Source organism: Scardinius erythrophthalmus, assembly GCF_964197995.2.
Source record: "Scardinius erythrophthalmus genome assembly, chromosome: 11".
Taxonomy (NCBI): domain Eukaryota; kingdom Metazoa; phylum Chordata; class Actinopteri; order Cypriniformes; family Leuciscidae; genus Scardinius; species Scardinius erythrophthalmus.
In genome coordinates, this window is record NC_138231.1 from 24,486,453 (window position 1) to 24,505,069 (window position 18,617).

General features: G+C 43.9%; 1 protein-coding gene across 4 annotated transcripts; it reads right to left on the reverse strand.

Moving 5' to 3' along the window:
* Positions 1–112: 112 nt before the first annotated feature.
* Positions 113–18,266, reverse strand: selenol (selenoprotein L; the record flags this gene model as incomplete). 4 transcript variants are annotated; one of them, XM_081379062.1, is made up of 10 exons in its annotated part: positions 113–1,254; positions 2,491–2,643; positions 3,447–3,584; positions 4,190–4,312; positions 4,538–4,652; positions 6,051–6,178; positions 10,477–10,522; positions 17,615–17,668; positions 17,778–17,859; positions 18,087–18,266. In XM_081379062.1, 9 exons carry the CDS (start codon positions 18,229–18,231, stop codon positions 2,524–2,526), a joined length of 951 nt encoding a protein of 316 aa, XP_081235188.1. In that variant the 3' UTR covers positions 113–1,254; positions 2,491–2,523. The 4 variants fall into 4 exon arrangements, with proteins under 4 accessions (XP_081235188.1, XP_081235187.1, XP_081235189.1 ...); XM_081379061.1 differs by lacking the exon at positions 113–1,254 and having other exon boundaries at positions 1,488–2,643; XM_081379063.1 differs by lacking the exon at positions 113–1,254 and having other exon boundaries at positions 1,488–2,643; positions 18,063–18,120.
* Between the last annotated feature and the right edge of the window lie 351 nt (positions 18,267–18,617).

Genomic DNA, 18,617 nt, shown 5'->3' on the forward strand with positions numbered 1-18,617 from the left:
CAATAGCCTATTGATGGCTTTAAAGCTAATAAACTAAAATGCCTCAAAACATCAGAATCCTTTGTCTGTACGGTTTGAAAAACATGGAAAAATGAAAAGAGTGAACCATACTGAATTTTTAAATCTTTTTGATGTTTAATGTTTGCATTATTCCAATGGTGGTCCACATTTGCCCTGGTTCTGACATTACATTAGTGCTGTTTTTGACTTCAGTTCAAACCCGTAACAGAAATGTTTTCTCTTTTTGTTGTTCTAAAAAATTCTTTGGAATTATGGTTTGTTGTTTCAACCGTCAAGTATTTGTTTTAAAAGCTTGATTCACTTGACAACTACTGAAACATGTTTTGAGTGAAATAAGACTCTTGATCTATGCTGAAAGGTGGATAAAAGTCCATTCTTATTCTGGTGGATCAAAGAAATTATCAAAGAAATTTCACCAGTTACATATTTTATTTCTCTTTTTGTAAACAATTTACCCTTCACAGTAAATAGTAGTTAAACAATTTAAGATTATATAATTTCATATGCTTGTATAATTGTAAAAAAAAGGTACGGTTGCCATGAACCGGGCCCGAGTACGATTGTCCCCCCTCCCCACTCCCCCACTGGCCTGCACTCACATAGGGTTTCAGCATTCGTGCCGGAGCACGCTTACGTCATTATGGTGTGACGGTTTCGGGATAAACAGGAAGAGCGGCGCATCGCTCTGAGTCCATCGCTCTGTTTACTTTGTGGATAATTTTGAGTCGTTTGGTCCACAGCCCTCTCACAGCCTGTTGTTAAACAGATCTATCGCCTTTGTGGCACGAAAATTTTCACGTAATCGTGCTGCTCGTATGAGGAGGTTTGCGTCACGCGTCCTGTTCCGTGCTCCAGCACGGTTAGCGCTCACACTGCATGCGAACCGCGCCCGAGTCCAACTGAACCGTGCTCTGGCCCACCTCTTCCAACCGGGCCAGGGCCGGCTAATCGAGCCGCGCCCGGGCACGGTTCGGAGCACTCACACTAGTCAAACGAACCGCGCTTTGGTGGTCAAACGCACTCGGGCACGGTTCAAACTGGCTAGTGTGAGTACACCCTTAATCAAGACACTGGTTAATGTGTGATATAAGTGCTGCTAACTCAACAGACGAGCAGCTGCGATGACCAGAGGGTGTAAATATCCATCAGAGACGACTCTTCATAAGTGTATGAGTTTGAGTCAGATCTTCATCCATACAACCTCTGGTGGAGCTGTCTATCTGTGGAGCCAACCTATAGCAACACATTTAAGGCGTAAAGTCAGTAACCGCCCAGCTAACGGAGAACATTCTGGCAAGGTTCTCTCAATGTTATGAACAAACATTCTTCCAGGAACACTAATAGAATGTTTCATCAGAGTTATCTGGTCTTTAATAGAGTTATGCTGGGATGGCGTCAGAACCCGGAAGACTAATTCACAGCTGGTTCCTGTGGGATTTTATAATGTTTTTTTTTTTTTTTTTTTTCGATTTATGCAAATAAAGCCTGTGGTGAACATAACTTGACTATACTTTGACGTTTTGTTCTACAACATAATTTACACACACCCATAGTGAAAGCGCAAATTATGTTCTTTTTTGAAAACGTACATTTAAGTAACTATAAGAAGTAACTAATTAAAGAAGTAATTAATAAGTAACTATATGTGATGAGACAGTTCGGGGTGTGAGTGTGTGCAGTGTACATTGTAGAACAAAACGTCAAAGTATCGTCAAGTTATGTTTACCACATGCTTTATTTTACTGATAAATTTGGCGAATTGGTCTTCAGGGTTCTGACGTTATCCCTGCAGCACTCTATGGTGTTCTCCAAACGTTAGCACAAAAACATTATTTATACATCGTTCATGGCGAAACTTTTTAGTTGGACGTTTATTTAACATTTTCTAAATGTTGCTACTTATTCCAGAACATTCAGAGAACATTCAAAAGTAACATTGCCATAATGTTTGAAGAATGACGATATGGAATGTTTTCCTTAACATTCGTATAACCAAGAAAAAAATGCATTTTTAACACATTTAAAAATAGATATGTTTTGAACCTTCAAAAATAATGTTTTCATAACTTAATGGGAACATTAGTAGAACGTTCTTAGAACATATTTTTGTTAGTGGGAAGTTTCTTCACATTTACTACTATATATTATGGAGTTATACTCTGAAATGATTTGTTTCATTTTCCCTTTAGTGTGAGTCTCATAGTAAAACATCAGCTTCCCATTGTAACATTTTACAGATAAGTGGAATGATTTAGGGCAGACTTTGCTTTGGAAAAGAACAAGTATAGTTGCTACTCCATGCCAAACCGAGGGCCTGGAATGGTTAATATTACAAACTTTATTCTTTCTAACTGGAAATCTAAAAGTCTGGCATGGACATGAATGAGTATAACTTTTCAGGAAGTGGAACTTCTAATGAGGATGGCCAGGAAGCAAGTGAAGCAGTTCAACATAGCAGAAAGACCAAACCTGAAAGCCCCTTTTCTCCAGGACGTAAGAATGCTAAGAATGAGCAGAGACGGCAGCCAGAATCTGTGTAGCTGATGGTCTGTCCACTGGGCTTTTACACCGGTAGGAAAATATCACTTTACCACCCTGGTCCAGCACAAAATCACCTCCCATCTGAGAGAGACAGCGAGGGAAAGAAAGAGAGAGAGGGCTTTTAATCCATTTTCAAGAGTCCTAGACTACAGGGAGACAAATGTTTATTCTCTAACTGAGTATTATGCAATATTTGGAATTAGTTTTTATGGATTTGGCACATTCCACAAATAGCCTAATAAACAATTTTCTTCTTCTCTTTCAGTAAATCAGTGAAAATCCTGATGGTTAACATCAGGATGTCAAACGAAATACTATATCAGCTTTTTTATTTTCTGTTATTTTATTTTCTACCAAAATTTGGTGTTAAATGGGAGTTTAAGCCCTTATTTACGTGATTGTGTTTTCTTGCAATAAACATTAAATAAATCTTAATGGGACAAATTATATGTTTCTACACTAGAATTATTTACCCTTATGTGACATACTGTTAAATTTTTTGGACACAGGTAAGAAGGTAAACACCTTTGGGCCAAAATGGACCGTCAAAGTACGTCCTATTTGTGGAAAATTACATTAATATGGCTCAAGTCTATTGTATAACTAGACCTGCCTGCAAAATACAGTTTTGTAGCATGATTTGAGCTTAAGAAGTTAAATCGTTGTTAGATTTTATTGCAGATTTGATATATGTTTGATCAATGTAACTAACCCCATGTGCAGTCTAACAATCTTCCTTTCATTGCCCTTATCCCATAAAATCAGGGTAATAACAAACTCATGGGACGAAATCCAACCAGGTCAGTGTTTCATTCTTATGTTCTGTACATAATTATATATTATACATAATTATAATATTTTTCAGTAAATGTTCTGAGTGTCACCTGAAATAGATCATCGATGAACTGAGGTGGCACATCAGGTGACTGTCGGTTCATGGCCAGAAATTCAGAGTAGTGGAGCATTATCTTAAACTTCATCACCTTGGTGATGGATGAACCCAGACCGAAAGCTTGATACACCTGTAACCAATCATAAACAGAAAATAACCAAAGTCAATTACAACATAATTCAGCCAAATCTGGACAAAAAAAACACCTAAAAATGTGTAAATTTGTTAAAAGTTTTAAATTTGTAATTTTCTGCAAACATTTATGCTGAAAAAAAAAGCATAATAAATAAGGGAATACTTTTTTTAAAGCAATTATACACTAGTGACCAAAAGTGATGTCCGGCCTTGTAAAATTTACATCTTCACCCTTTATTCAAATATAATTACACTTTTGTAAGCATTTTGCGTAGGTGTGCTTGGAGTCAATTGTTTTGTTTGTGATAACACAATGAAACATGCCAAATTGTGCGGACATAATTTTTGGCCAGACTGTCATACAAAGAAATTATGAACACATGCAAAAACAACAGAGAACCAACGAAATATTAATAACTAATTATTTTTCTAAACAATGCTTTTTCCTGTGAGCTTTTTGTTTGTTGATGGTTTAATCAAACTGAATGTAGGGTCATTAAAAACAATATCAACATCAATTTTGGCCACTACTGTATATAAGAGCTTATAATTAGGCTAAGAAAGGACTAATAACGCTTTTGCACAGTCAATAGTTCTCACCACTCTCTCTGCATCCAACAGCATGTCAAACTCATAGCCTGTCTGACAAAGCCAGAACGCTGCTCCTTCAAGAGAACCATACGAGACCACCAGTACCCGCAATGACTGAGCTTCCAGACGCTTCTGTATGAGAAAGAACCAGAAACAGTGTTGATGATTCAAAGAAAACGGCAATGCTGACTTTGGAACATTCTCTACAAAATAGCAGCGCAATATTTTGCTTTGCCAAGTCCACAGCTGGGTCAACAAGCTTTCAAAAGATATTCTCCAAGCATGTCTCCATAAGCAGAAATGGCAGAGGTCTGCAGCTGTGCAGTTTTCATCTTCATTAATGACAGGCTGTCTTACCTTGCTGTCCTTCAGCTCAGTCAGGTGGTCTCGTCATGGCTGTCATCCGAAATGCCGGAGCAGCACAAGGAGGAGATTCTCTCCCTTCCCCAAGTACTGACTCAGAGACACATTCCTGCAAGAGTACAGGACAACCACGATGTATATTACAGTTCACACATGTCATATCAATCACTGAGCTGGAATTTAAACTCAAATAGCCCCAACCACAGGGCGTTGAATTGAAATTGAAATGTTTGTGATCAGTATGATTTGTTTTTGGAAGAAATGAATACTTTTATTAAGCCATGATGAAAAGTGACAGTAAATACATTTACAATGTTCCAGGAAGGGTTCTAAATGTTGTTCTTTTAAACTTATTTCTATTCATCAAAGATTTCTGAAGATTATTCCACAAAAATATGAAGCAGCAAAACTGTTCTGTTTTAACATTAACACGATAATAATAAGAAATGTTTCTTGAGCAGCAAATCAGCATTTTAGACTGATTAGAAGGATCAAGTGACACTGAAGACAGGATTTGATCACAGGAATAAATTACATTTTAAAGTATATTAAAATACAAACATTTTATTTAAATTTGTAATAATAATAATAATAATTCACAATATTACTGTTTTTTTATCAAATAAATGCAGCCTTGGCGAGTATAAGAGACTTTAAAAAAACATTCAAAAATTCTATTGACCAAAACAATACGCACAACTTTATCTCTTTTCACCTACCGATACTATCTTTACAAAACATTGATCATTATCTATATAGAGAAATAAGTGGAATTATAGATATAGCGTATGGATTATCTATAAAACAACAACAAATAATTGCTGGGTTAAATATAAACCAGGTAAAAGTTATCATTCTCACAATGCATGGCATTTAAGGTACAAACACAGAAATGCTATTAAAGCTACTAAACATAACTGGCAGAACAAATGTAATACCTCTAAATGATGTTTTGATTAACAAAGTTTGTGAGAAGCACGTTCAGATAATTAACACTATCACGAGTGGAGAGCATTCAGTCAATCAACGATAAGGGGTATATATATATATATATATATATATATATATATATATATATATATATATACAGCAGTCTTACCTCTGTTTGTTGACAGTTTATCAGCATCCCTCCACCACCCCTTCTCCACACTTCTAGTTCTAATCACTTCTATACATAGGGGAAGTACTCTGGGTTCGGGCCAAATTCTGAGATCAGAGCCCTCCCCCCAGACAGCACGCCAAATACGCATAAAGCTTTACTCCATCTAATTATATGTAAGTGTGAACTCGTAAAACAACTAGCTCCCACATTCAGAAACATCTTATAGACTTTGAATATATAACCACGAGTTAAACACTGATGTAATTACAGTTGTGATGTAGAGTAATAAACTCTTGCAACTGAAGGCCTTCATTTTGTTTCATCAGCAGAATAACCCTGTTTAGTAGTTCTGGATTGTGGCTTCCACTGAATATGAACAGTGATCATATCATGTGTTTATCTCACTCTTTAGTTTGGACGTGTATAAACCGTGTATCTGAGCTGAGCGTCTGGGCTGCAGGACACTGGGAAAGAATTGTGTCGCTCATTTGCATCTGAACATCCAGACGTTTCAAAAAACCATCCCACTCCACCTGTCAATCAAACAAACATACATTCACACACACACACCCTTATACTAAGGTAAAAACAATTTATCATTTGAAAACAAGCAATCTACGGAGCCCCTAAAGGGGACATGGTGATGGAAAAAATAGGAGATAGGAGAAAATATTATATTTCAATGCTTTTGCGTTGACTTGCAAAACTTTTGCGTTCCCCTTTGAGTGGAACTCAACAACGGCTATGGGAACGGTCCGTGTCTGAAGCACGTTTCGTATTGATGACGTATCGTAGCCTAGTACGTCACTAAAACCATAAATAGACGCCATGTCAGTGTGTTGCCAGCTTCTTTGTCTTCAGAAGCACGTTCAGATAATTAACACTATTACGAGTGGAGAATGGAGAGTATTCAGTCAATCAACTGTTACGTCCAAGGACGTATTCATTTGTGTATTGTATACCAAGAGTGTTATTTGCCAGTGCATATGTGTTTCTCTCTCTCTCTCTCTCTCTCTCTAATTGTGTGTCTGATTAGTAGGATTGATGGCTACCATCTGTGCTCGTTACCTGTGCTCGTTGCATCTGTGCTCGTTGCACCTGTGAGCGCTGCCCGCGCACTGATTGGTGCGTGTCCTGAGGAGTCTAATATAAAACCGCAGAGAGAGCGCTGAGGAAGGGTAGAGACAGCGCGGCGTTTGAGATTGTTCCGCTCTCCAAGTCCAGACGAGCGAGTTGTGCTCTGTGGTGTATGTTCACAATGTGTGTGAGAATGTGCCTCTGTAGCTTTTGTTATTTATGATTAGATAAGTTTTTATGGGTAACGTAGGGGGGAGAGGATACCCATTACTTTTCTCCTGTTTATGGATTAGTTAGGGAGTGAGGGAAGTTATATGTTTTGTTTTGCTTTTCGTTTTGTATAGGTAAGTTAATGTTATCCCCTTTGTAGTTAGAGGTATTGTTTTGTTTTCTTTTGACTTGGGCCCTCCTCCCGAGGTAATACTTTTGTTTGAATTTATTTTGTAATATGTTTCTCTACTTTATATCTTTCTTTTTAACGCCTGCTGACGTTAAATAAAAGGCAGACACGCCATGAGAGAATAAACTTGTTGGTTCATTTATTCTTCTGTGACTCTGGGACTGGAGAGCTGGAGATTCTCAAAGTCTCTCCACTTTTTTTGTTCGTCGTTCCCTATTTACCCCTAGATTAAGGGGAAGACGTAACACAACGATAAGAGGTATATATATATACAGCGGTCTTACCTCTGTTCATTGACAGTTTATCAGCATCCCTCCACCACCCCTTCTCCACACTTCTAGTTCTCATTACTTCTATACACGGGGGAAGTACTCTGGGTTCGGGCCAAATTCCGAGATCAGAGCCCTTCCCCCGGACAGCACGGCAAATACACATAAAGCTTTACTCCATCTAATTATATGTAAGTGTAAACTCGTGTGAACGTCCGCATCCTATGAGCCATGGGGAATGGCTGTATGTGTGAGTGCGTGTTTGCTGCTTTGTGTATGTGTTTGTCAAAGATAGGATTTTGATTCCACCATGTCAGGAAATAAGTTCAGGAGATGTGTGACGGCGTGTCTGTGATACATTACATGCAACGACTCACACAACGTGTGTATCTGTATGGGTGAAGAGCATGTGAGGCAAGTCCTTGAGGGGGCTGACTGTGCTCACTGCGACAAGTTTAATCTCTGCAAGCTCCGATCCCGCTTGGCTCTATTTGTTAAGAGCCAAGCTCCTGCACTCCATGGCAACTCGGCAACTTTGGTCATGGGGAGTTTGCAGGTACAGTTGACTTCACCAACTCTGAGGACCCGCTTTGGATCTTGAAGCTCGCTCTGCGATTTCTTCGCACCAGAACGAGACCCTGTATTTGAAAAGAGACTGACGAAAAAAGACAGGGCAAACAACCTCCCCGCTGCCACCTCCTGTTCTTCCCTAAACTTTACACCAAGGTGTCTAGATCTTGGAAGAATCCATACTATGCGCAAGTGTATATGCAGGCCACCTCAACATACTGTACTCTGAGGTGGCTGGTATGCGCAACCACAGGTACAGGGCAGTGCCAAGGGTGGAAGAGATGCTTGCGGGGTATCTCTCCCCCTCATCCGCATCGTTGTGGAGAAAACCCGCCTAACCCACCAAGTCTTGTAGAGCCAGGATTCAGTGGGCCATAGAACATGTACCCCATGTACTCTTTGGACATTAATCATGCTCACCCTGAAGTTAATCATGTCGCAAATCCAGTTCGAGGACTGGTCTAGAGTTCTCAACGGGCCTGAAAATTACAACCCGACCCGACCCGGCCCGTGGCTTTTAAAGCCCGGACCCGATGTAACCCGACACATAAACATGAATTATCTGCCCGAACCCGACCCGCGGCCCGACGCTGCGTCGTTTTTTTTTTTTTTCTCTCATAAACGTATTATCATGACCAGCAGACGGGAATTCAAATCAACCTTTAATGTTCACGCCTTTTAACAATACAAACAATACAAACAACTGAAACAATACACTTTAAATATATAAATAGGCTGTAGTAGCGACGGTGAATTCACCTGCGGCAAGTTTACTTCTCACCAACTCCATCTTCTTCTCCAGGCTAAGGGCGTGCACGCAGCGGCGTCAGGTCTGCCCCCGCCCCTCTCCATGATGCACGTTACACGCAGCAGCCAGACTTTCTTTACGGTGACCAGCAGCGATGATTAATAAATGTTTTTTTTTTTTTTACTGAGCGGAAAAGATTAAGCCCGAGGTCCGACCCGACCCGAGTCATTTGATTATATTTTCAACCCGAACCCGGCCCGAACCCGCGGGTCCCGTCGGGTTTGTCGGGCCGACCCGACCCGTTGAGAACTCTAGACTGGTCTGAGGAATGCATACTTGCACATCGAGATTATGCCTCTGTGGCTGGTCAGCCAGTTGTTTTGTAGGCTTTCTTCCCTCCACCTTAAGAGACAGAAGAGCAAGAAAGTTATGTCTGGTCTGTGCTTTGAGGATATCCATATCCGCTCAGGTCTGTGGCGTAAGTCCTCTAAGCTCCTGGTCTGCTTTGGTGGCCACAACAATTAAGGGAATGCAGTCACCAAGCAGCACTTCTCACACTGGATCACTGACGTGATCTCCCTCTCCTATGAGCCACGGGGAATGGCTTCGTTTCTAGGGGTTAGGGCCCACTCCGCTAGGAGTGTCACATCTTCAAGAGCTCTTGCAAGGGGTGCACCATTGCAAAATGTTTGGGCTATGGCAGGCTGGTCCTCTCTGCACACATTCATCAGGTTCTACAGTCTGGAGACGGATTCACTCCAAGGTTAATCCAGTCTTAGCCCGCGTTCACAATTATCAGTGCAGAAACACAGCCTTGCGGAGCAGGCACTATCCAGTGCCGTGGCGTGGCATTAAAGTTCTCATAGCGTCAAGCTATGATGCGGCATTGATTTCACTTGATAGGGAACGTCTAAGGTTATGCATGCAACCTGGTTCCCTGAGAGAGGAACAAGACACCGCATCGGGCTGCCACACCTGCACGTCTTCTTTAGACAGTCAGAATCTGGTTCTGGTTCTTGTGCATTCCCACAAAACAATTAGCATTCTCTCGCAAAAGTACTGCGTCCCCCCAATAAACTTTGTGTTTTCTTGCAAAAGTATTGAGTTCCCTCCAAAAACTTTGCGTTTTCTCACAAGTCTTGCATTCCCCTGAAAAACTTTACATTCTCTCGTAAAAAGTATTGCTTTCCCCAGTGAAACTTTGCATTTTCTCGCACATGTGTTGCTTGCCCCTGACAAACGTTGCGTTCTCTGAAAAAAAGGACTGCGTTCCCCCCAAAACTTTGTGTTCTCTAGCAAAAGTATTGCGTTGCCCCAAGAAACGTTGTGATTGTCATATATTGCTGTACTGAAGTGCACGACTCATTTGAATATGACAAAAAAACAAAATATTGGGTCTTTAACCCAATAATCCAGAACAAGAAAACTCAGGAGAACTAGCAACATGTAAACTCAGAAATAAACATAGACAATACTGGACACAGAACTAGGAAAAATCAGGGCTTAAATACATGGGGAGACATAATGATTGACAGGTGAACATAATCAGTAACCAAGGGAAAATGGGCAGATAAGACAGGCAAACACGGAAAACAAAACACCATGAAAATAAAACAGAACATACACATTACAGTGTTTCTCTCGCAATAGTTTTGCAAGGAAATGCAAAGGCATTGAAATATAGCATTTCCTCCCATCTAATTTTTATACCATCACCATGTCCCTTTCGTGGCTACATAGAAATAATAATAAAATTATATTACTTACTTCCAGTTGCAGTAAGCCTTCAACATTATCTCGAACCTCTGTGATTCTGTTTAAATTAAGAATAAAATGATAATACTATTATCCTTATAATTTTATGCAATTGATACCCAATATGTAATGTATAATGTAAAGGGCACAGATTAGTAGTGGATTTTTTATGACTATGAGGGGTCCCACACCTTGGTTAACTTCAAATTCAAGGACCTTTCAAGAACTTTCCAGGTCCAATACCCTTAAATTCAAGGACTTAATGTGGGGACACATTTCAAGTGAGAGCAACCTTGTAAGATACATTGACAGTTCCCTTACGAGAACGTTCTCTCGTACTGCGTTGAAAACGCTGTGGGAAAACTCCTTTTCTCGAGAATATTGAAGCCTTTATTTTAAAACGCATTGCTGCAGCACATGCGAGAGCTAGAAGCTCGCGTGAGCGTGCTGATTGGCTTGTGCAAAGCAACTGCACGAACCAATGGCGGAACAGCAGAGGAGCGCGAGCCAATCGGGGCGCTTGGCACTCTGCCAGAGTCAAGCGCGCGAAACTGCACGTGACAGAAGAGTATAAATACACAGAGAATCCGCCATTTGACAGATTTTATCTCCTTCAGCTTTCGACTCACCTCGTCGCTGATTCTCTCCGAGTGAAGCCGCTCGTCGTCGAACAGCCGTCCAGCGGAACAGCTTCGCATCCCGGCATCTGCCAGCTGAGCGTTTCCCTGTGGCATCCGACGAGTATCCTTTTTCTCTTTCTCTCTATCCTAAAAGAGCAAATTCGCTGTTTTCACAGCGCGCGGTGTTGATTCAAATGCCGCTCTCTATCTGTGAATACTGCGGGTTTCCCCTGCTTGTGTTTACAGACACACACTCTGTGTGCTGCCTGTCTCGGCCCTGAGCACGCCGAGTCAGCGCTCACTATAGGCGGCTGCCTTCTCCGCGACGGGATGCCTGTTTCTTCTCTCCGCTCGAGACTTGCTCTCGCTTCGTCGGTGAGTTATCCCGCCCTTCTTCCGTCTTCGGCGCCCCGCGAGCCCCGTAGGAAGAAGCGGCGCGATCATGAGGCGTCCTGAACGCGGTGAGTTTAGCGGATGCACGCTGGGCTTTTCTCCACGTGCTTCCCCCACGCTCTTCTCAGTTCTGTTCTCTCAGAGCGACCAACGCCCCTTGTCTGAAGCGGCGGGATTCGTCTCTTTTGACGGATCTGCTGATGTTATTGCATGACGCAGTTCCGTGGCGGCATCTGAGAACGAGGATTGGTCGGGCTCCGCAGACCCCTCCCCCCCGTCTCAGTTAGACCCTTCTGACACTCGAGCGAACATCGACGCCGAACTCTTCCGCGTCATGTCTCGCGCTGTCAACGAGCTGGGACTCTACTGGTTTTTCTCCAGCTGAGCCTGCCAGAAGCCGCCTCCACGAGTGGTACCTGCCGGGGCGCCAACAGGCCCCTCGTCAGCGCGCCGCTCCATTTCTGCCTGAGGTCCACTAAGAGCTCACTAAAAGCTGGCGCGCGCCCTTTTCAACTCGAACGCGCTCATCTGCTTCTTCAACGCCCTCCACTGTTGACGGCGCTGAAGAAAAAGGTTATGTGTGTCTCCTCCCACTGGAGGAAGCGGTCGCTGCACACTTATGCCCTCCCACTGCAGGAAGTTGGAGGTCTAAGACTGTGCACCCATCTAAGCCGTGCATAACTACTTCGGCCATTGCCAGCCGCGCTTATGCTGCCGCCGGTCAAGCTGCCTCTGCTCTCCACGCCATGGCGACCCTCCAAGTGTTTCAGGCGAAGCTCCTCCGCTACATGGATGAGTCAGGCCCTGACCCAGACACTTTTAAGGACCTCAGAAGTGCAATAGATCTAGCGCTACGCGCCACTAAGACCACCGCTCAAGCACTGGGCCGCAACATGGCAGCCTAGCAGTTTTAGAGCGCCACCTATGGCTGACATTGACCGAAATCAGGGACGCAGACACAACCGCCTTCCTCGATTCTCCGGTCACAGCATCTGGTCTCTTCGGCCCATCTGTCAGCGGCTTCGCAGACCGCTTCACTGAGGCTCAGAAAGTCTCCAGCGCCATGAAGCATTTCCTCCCTAAACGCTCCAGTTCGGTCCAACGGCGCCCCAAGGGCACGCCGCGACCTGAGAGGGTAGCTTCACAAGTCCTCCAGCCCCGCCCAGTGGCGGAGACTAGCCAGCGCATGAAGCATGCAAAACGGTTCCTGTTCCCTAAGCGCCAGGGCCCGCAGCCGAAGCTCACGCCCAAGAAGCCGTCCTAACCGGCTTAAAGAGGGGTCATTGTCCCGCCGCGGCCGGACCAGCCCCGAAGATCGCTCGAGTGCTACTCTCAGCCCCCTCTTCAGTTCAGGCGGTTGGAGCAGTATTAAATGCAGAACATGGGCCCGTCACCTGTCACGCACCTCTGCACTCAAACGCTGTTTTAACAGCGACCCACAAAAAGCACAAATCGAGCAAAAATTTCTCCCTCACATACATGTCAGTTCGAACCCCCAACACTGGGCGTTCCAGATATGATAATGTCTCTGTCTCTGCGGGCTCTAGCTTGGCAAGCTATTCCCGGAGTTTCAGAATGGGTAATGAACATCATAAAGCGCGGTTACTCGCTTCAGTTTGCCCGCAGACCACCGCGTTTCCGTGCGGTTATACAAACCACGGTAAGGAGCACACTGAGTCATGTCCTCCGCACCGAAGTGTTAAGTCTGCTGGCCAAAGGGGCCATCGATAAGATCCCTCTTTCTCAGAGTGAGTCAGGTTTTTACAGCCGTTACTTTCTTGTTCCAAAGAAAGACGGCGGCCTGAGACCCATTTTAGATCTGAGACATCTGAACAAGGCTCTCATGTCATGGCCGTTCAGAATGCTCACGACCAGACACATCCTGGCGCAAATTCGCCCAGGCGACTGGTTTTTCTCAATAGATCTAAAAGACGCTTACTTTCACATTCAAGTGAACCCCCACCACAGGCCATTCTTGAGATTCGCCTTCAAGGGGCAGACATACCAGTACACAGTCCTACCGTTTGGACTGGCACTGGCACCTCGTACATTCACGAAGTGCATGGATGCAGCTCTCTCCCCCCTGAGACAGCGGGGAATGCGCATCCTGAACTACCTCGGCGATTGGCTCATATTGACCCAGTCAGAGGCGGAGTCACATACTCACAGAGCCTGGCTCCTCAGACATCTAGAATGTCTAGGGCTCAAGGTCAAATTTGCCAAGAGTATTCTGTTGCCCAGCCAACATATCACGTTCCTGGGAACAGTTCTCGACTCTGTACTTATGAGAGCATGGCCCACACCGGCCCGTGCTCTAACGATTCAGCAGTCCGCAGCATCGCTCACAGAGGGCTCTTATGTACCCCTCAGAACGTTCCAGAGGATCCTTGGCCTCATGGCCTTCGCATCATCAGTACTCCAACTCGGCCTACTGCGTATGCGTCCTCTTCAGCTGTGGCTAGCACCTCTGGTGCCACCCCACGCCTGGCATTCAGGCCACTTGGTTATCAAGGTAAACCAACGCTGTGTTCAAGCCCTGGCACCTTGGAAAGACGCCAGCTGGTACCAGCAGGGCGTAAGCATGGGGGTGGTCTCAGAGAGGAGGGTGATTTCAACAGACGCTTCCAACTCAGGTTGGGGAGCGCTGTACGAGGGCAGGCCTGCTTCCGGCCTCTGGTCGAGCTCGGAGAAACGCCTACACATCAACTGCCTCAAATGAGAGCAGTTTTTCTGGCCCTGAAAACCTTCCTCCCATACCTGGCTGGACACCACGTATTGGTCCGGACGGACAACATGTCAGTGGTATCTTACATAAATCGCCAGGGCGGCCTCAGGTCCCGCATCCTGCTTGCCATAGCCACCCAGCTACTGTTATGGGCTCACACCAATCTGCGCTCGCTCAGGGCAGCTCACGTGCCGGGCACGTTGAACACAGGAGCAGACATGCTCTCTCGGGGCAGGGTTCCCCCAGAGGAATGGTCTCTCCACCCTCAGACGGTTCTCCTACTTTGGGAGGTCTTCGGGAAGGCAGAAGTAGATCTCTTCGCCTCAGAAGACAACCGTCACTGCCCAATCTTCTTTTCAAAGAACAGGGATGCGTTGGCCCACGACTGGCCCAGCCTTCCCCTCTATGCGTTTCCTCCGGTCTCGATGCTCCCTCAGGTCATCGAACGGATCAGAGACACGAAATGCGCAGTGCTCCTGATAGCTCCTCTCTGGCGAACCCAATCTTGGTTCCCGGAGCTGATACGGCTGTCTGTGACAGACCCTTGGCCAATCCCAGTGAGGCGCGACCTCCTGGCTAAGGCCAACAGGACTATAAGGCATCCCCGTCCCGATTTGTGGGCCCTACACGCTTGGCCACTCAACGGGTACCCCAGGACCTCCCAGAGGGCGTCCTGAACACGATCAGGGAGGCTAGAGCTCCGTCTACCAGACGCCTCTACCACCATAAATGGTCAGTGTTTTCCAGCTGGTGTTTAGCTCGAAACCTCGACCCACACAATTGTGAAGTACCAAGAGTGCTATCCTTTCTCCAGGAGATGCTGGATGCGGGTCGTTCCCCCTCCACTCTCAAGGTATACGTAGCAGCAATTGCTGCACAGCATGTATCGGAAGCCGGAGCCTCCTTAGGAAAATGCGACCTTATAGTTCGCTTCCTTAAGGGCGCCAGAAGGCTTAACCCGCCTCGGCCGCCATCTGTCCCAGCATGGGACCTTTCTTTGGTTCTGCGGGCTCTTAAGGGACCTCCCTTTGAACCACTTCAGTCAGCCGACCTAAAACCTCTCTCCCTGAAAACTGCCCTGCTGTTGGCACTGGCGTCAGTCAAGAGAGTAAGTGACTTACAGGCGCTCTCTACTAGCGCTTCCTGTCTGGAATTCGGCCCCAATGACTCTAAGGTCATCCTTAGGCCAAGACATGGATATATTCCTAAGGTGCTCTCAACTCCGTTCAGAGCCCAGGTTATTTCTCTGTCAGCTCTTCCCACTTCAGAAGAGTTCAGTGATGTTCTCACACTCTGCCCTGTCAGAGCTTTGAGAATTTATTTAGAGCGTTCAGCCTCTTTCAGACAGTCTGAACAGCTTTTTGTTTGTTTCGGGGGCCGAACCAAAGGTCTTCCCGTCACGAAGCTCACGCTGTCCAGATGGATAGTGGATGCCATTGCTCTGGCCTACACCTCACTGGGCCTTACATGTCCCATAGGTGTTAGAGCTCACTCCACGAGAGGCGTCGCCTCCTCGTGGGCCTGGTCGAGTGGTGTTCCTATCGAAGACATTTGTGCGGCGGCCGGATGGTCCGTCCCATCCACATTTGTGAGATTTTACAACCTGGAAGTTCCTGCTCTGCAGGCACGAGTTCTCTCTATCTAAGCTCTGGCTCTGCGGACCCAGGCTGGTTTTGACATTCTTTCTGTCACACTTGTGCGACGACCGGCTAGTCTGTTTCGTCCACATTTGGAAACGTTACAACCCAAAAGTCCCTGCTCCGCAGGTACGAATTCTCTCTAGCTAGGCCCTGGCTCTATGGATCCAGACTAGTTATGAAAATGTCTATGCAGGACGTTATGCGCTATATAACGTATGCGGCGGCCGGCTGGTCCGTTCCGTCCACATCTTAGACCTTTATGGTACCTGCCTTATAGGCATGAGTAGTCTCTATCTAATGCTGGCTCTGTGGACCCAGACTAGTTTTTGACTCAGACACTGGTTGTCATCTCGTGTTGTGGGATTCTTAAGACTGGCCCTTGGCCCAGCTTTATCTGTTTGGATATCTAAGGGCCCGAAGATTCGGTCTCTTTATCCTAGGCTATTCTGTACTTCCTGGAGCTCTCGGTGAGTCAGATTGGCCAAAGACGACAAGCACGGCGTTTTAAATAGTGTTCCCACAGCGTTTTCAACGCAGTACGAGAGAACGTTCTCGTAAGGGAACGTACTTGGTTACTTACGTAACCTCGGTTCCCTTAGAGATAAGGGAACGAGTACTGCGTTGCCTTGCCGTGCTATTGTCTCTTATGGCAGGTGTCTTTTCGCTTCAGTCGATTTAAACCTGTCAAATGGCGGATTCTCTGTGTATTTATACTCTTCTGTCACGTGCAGTTTCGCGCGCTTGACTCTGGCAGAGTGCCAAGCGCCCCGATTGGCTCGCGCTCCTCTGCTGTTCCGCCATTGGTTCGTGCAGTTGCTTTGCACAAGCCAATCAGCACGCTCACGCGAGCTTCTAGCTCTCGCATGTGCAGCAGCAATGCGTTTTAAAATAAAGGCTTCAATATTCTCGAGAAAAGGAGTTTTCCCACAGCGTTTTCAACGCAGTACTCGTTCCCTTATCTCTAAGGGAACCGAGGTTACGTAAGTAACCAAGTACGTTTTCATCTGTCAAACAACTATGCAAAAAAGCTTTTTTTGCATTTATTTTTGGCCATATGACAGATCTGATATTCTATTTGTTGTATTTATGTTTTGCATAAAACTGAAGAATATTCAGTACATCCTATAAATAAAATAAATAAATAATGATAATAATCAAATAAAATATTAAATAAAATAAAAATGTGTCAAGGTCTTGAAACTGATTATTTCTACATGACAACTTGACAGCTCAAGAATAAACCATGAGAAAAAATGAGATCAAGTATATAAATTTGCAACAGAACATATTGTTATTTTACATTTGATTATTTTATTTATTTCTACATAACTCTTCAGCATATGTTGGTGTGCCGCCATTTGCTACTTAAATTATGACTACATTATTATGCAATTATTTGTCCCATTTTTATTTAAATAATTTACCACTTTTTTAAACTTTTTTTTAAATGTCATAAATTGTGTATGACAGATAGGATCATCATTTATTATGCATATGATTAATATTTATAAACGATAAATTAATAAATAACATTAATTATAATCAATGAATTAAAATGTCCAATATCGTCTACATATATAATAGTTACTTTCTAGTCTACATAGTCACTATGTATTATTATTCTGTTTGTTACATTAATAAATGTGAGGGTTGCCTGGGACATCAGTAAATTAAACAGTTTAGCGGTTATTATGCAAAACATTTGATCAGTGAATGCCACGACTGACCAATCACAAAATCAAGTATTCCTGAGAGAATATTTCCATACTCACTGAAAAAACTGTTCCCATAAACTTTCTGCTTCCTTTTGGTTTTTCACACCCAGACTGAAAGAAAACGTCATATCATGAGATGGAGTTTATCATTTTGTAGTAGGCCTACAACAAAATACTTCAAACATGCACCATGGCAATGTTTAAAGACAAGTATACACACCAGTTAAAGAACTTGGCCCCTGCTGACATCAGACCAAATAAAGGACGAATTTTCTTATTTACAATTTCTTGTGAAGAACCACCTAAACAACAGTAATAAATATGTGAATCCTGCATGTATTCGGAAAATTCAAGAGTAAATTATAACTATACAAGCCCATTATAAAACAATGCGAAGCAGAAACCTTTTTCATAGACTCCCACTTTTGAACCCCAATTTATACACACGCACACTGCACACATACTGTATATACATGCTACCTATTTGAGCACCCATAAGACGTACACAATCTCATATTGTTTAGGATACCTTTAGCCACATCATTTTCCACATTATCCAACGATGTTCTACCAAATGTTTTCAGTTCTTTCAGAGCCCGTATAAGTGTGTTTTGGTCAACTTCAGTAGCCATGCTGATCTTAAAGCGAGTTACATTCTTACATGTGTCATTCATCAGATCAGGTGATTACGCGATCCCGGAACCTAAACGGTGATTGGTTGAACCTCGTCAGCGCTGAGAAAAGAAACAGTTACCATTTGTCATTGTCGTAGTTTATTTTATCTGCGGTATGTTTGGACAATAATTTACTTCTGAATTATGTCACTAAGGAACTTAAACAGAGAGTAAATAAAAAAAAAATACACAGTGACAAGTTTAAATAAATAAATGTATCAGACCAGCTTCCGGGACCTCCGACCCTAGAACATGCATGTAGCCTACCACTTAGTGGATGCACTGCAGACTACAAACCGCTTTCTTGCCTACTTGGTCAGTACAAATATTGTAAAAGTAATAATACAAATAATGCTATTTTCTCCAATAAACACAACAACACTGGT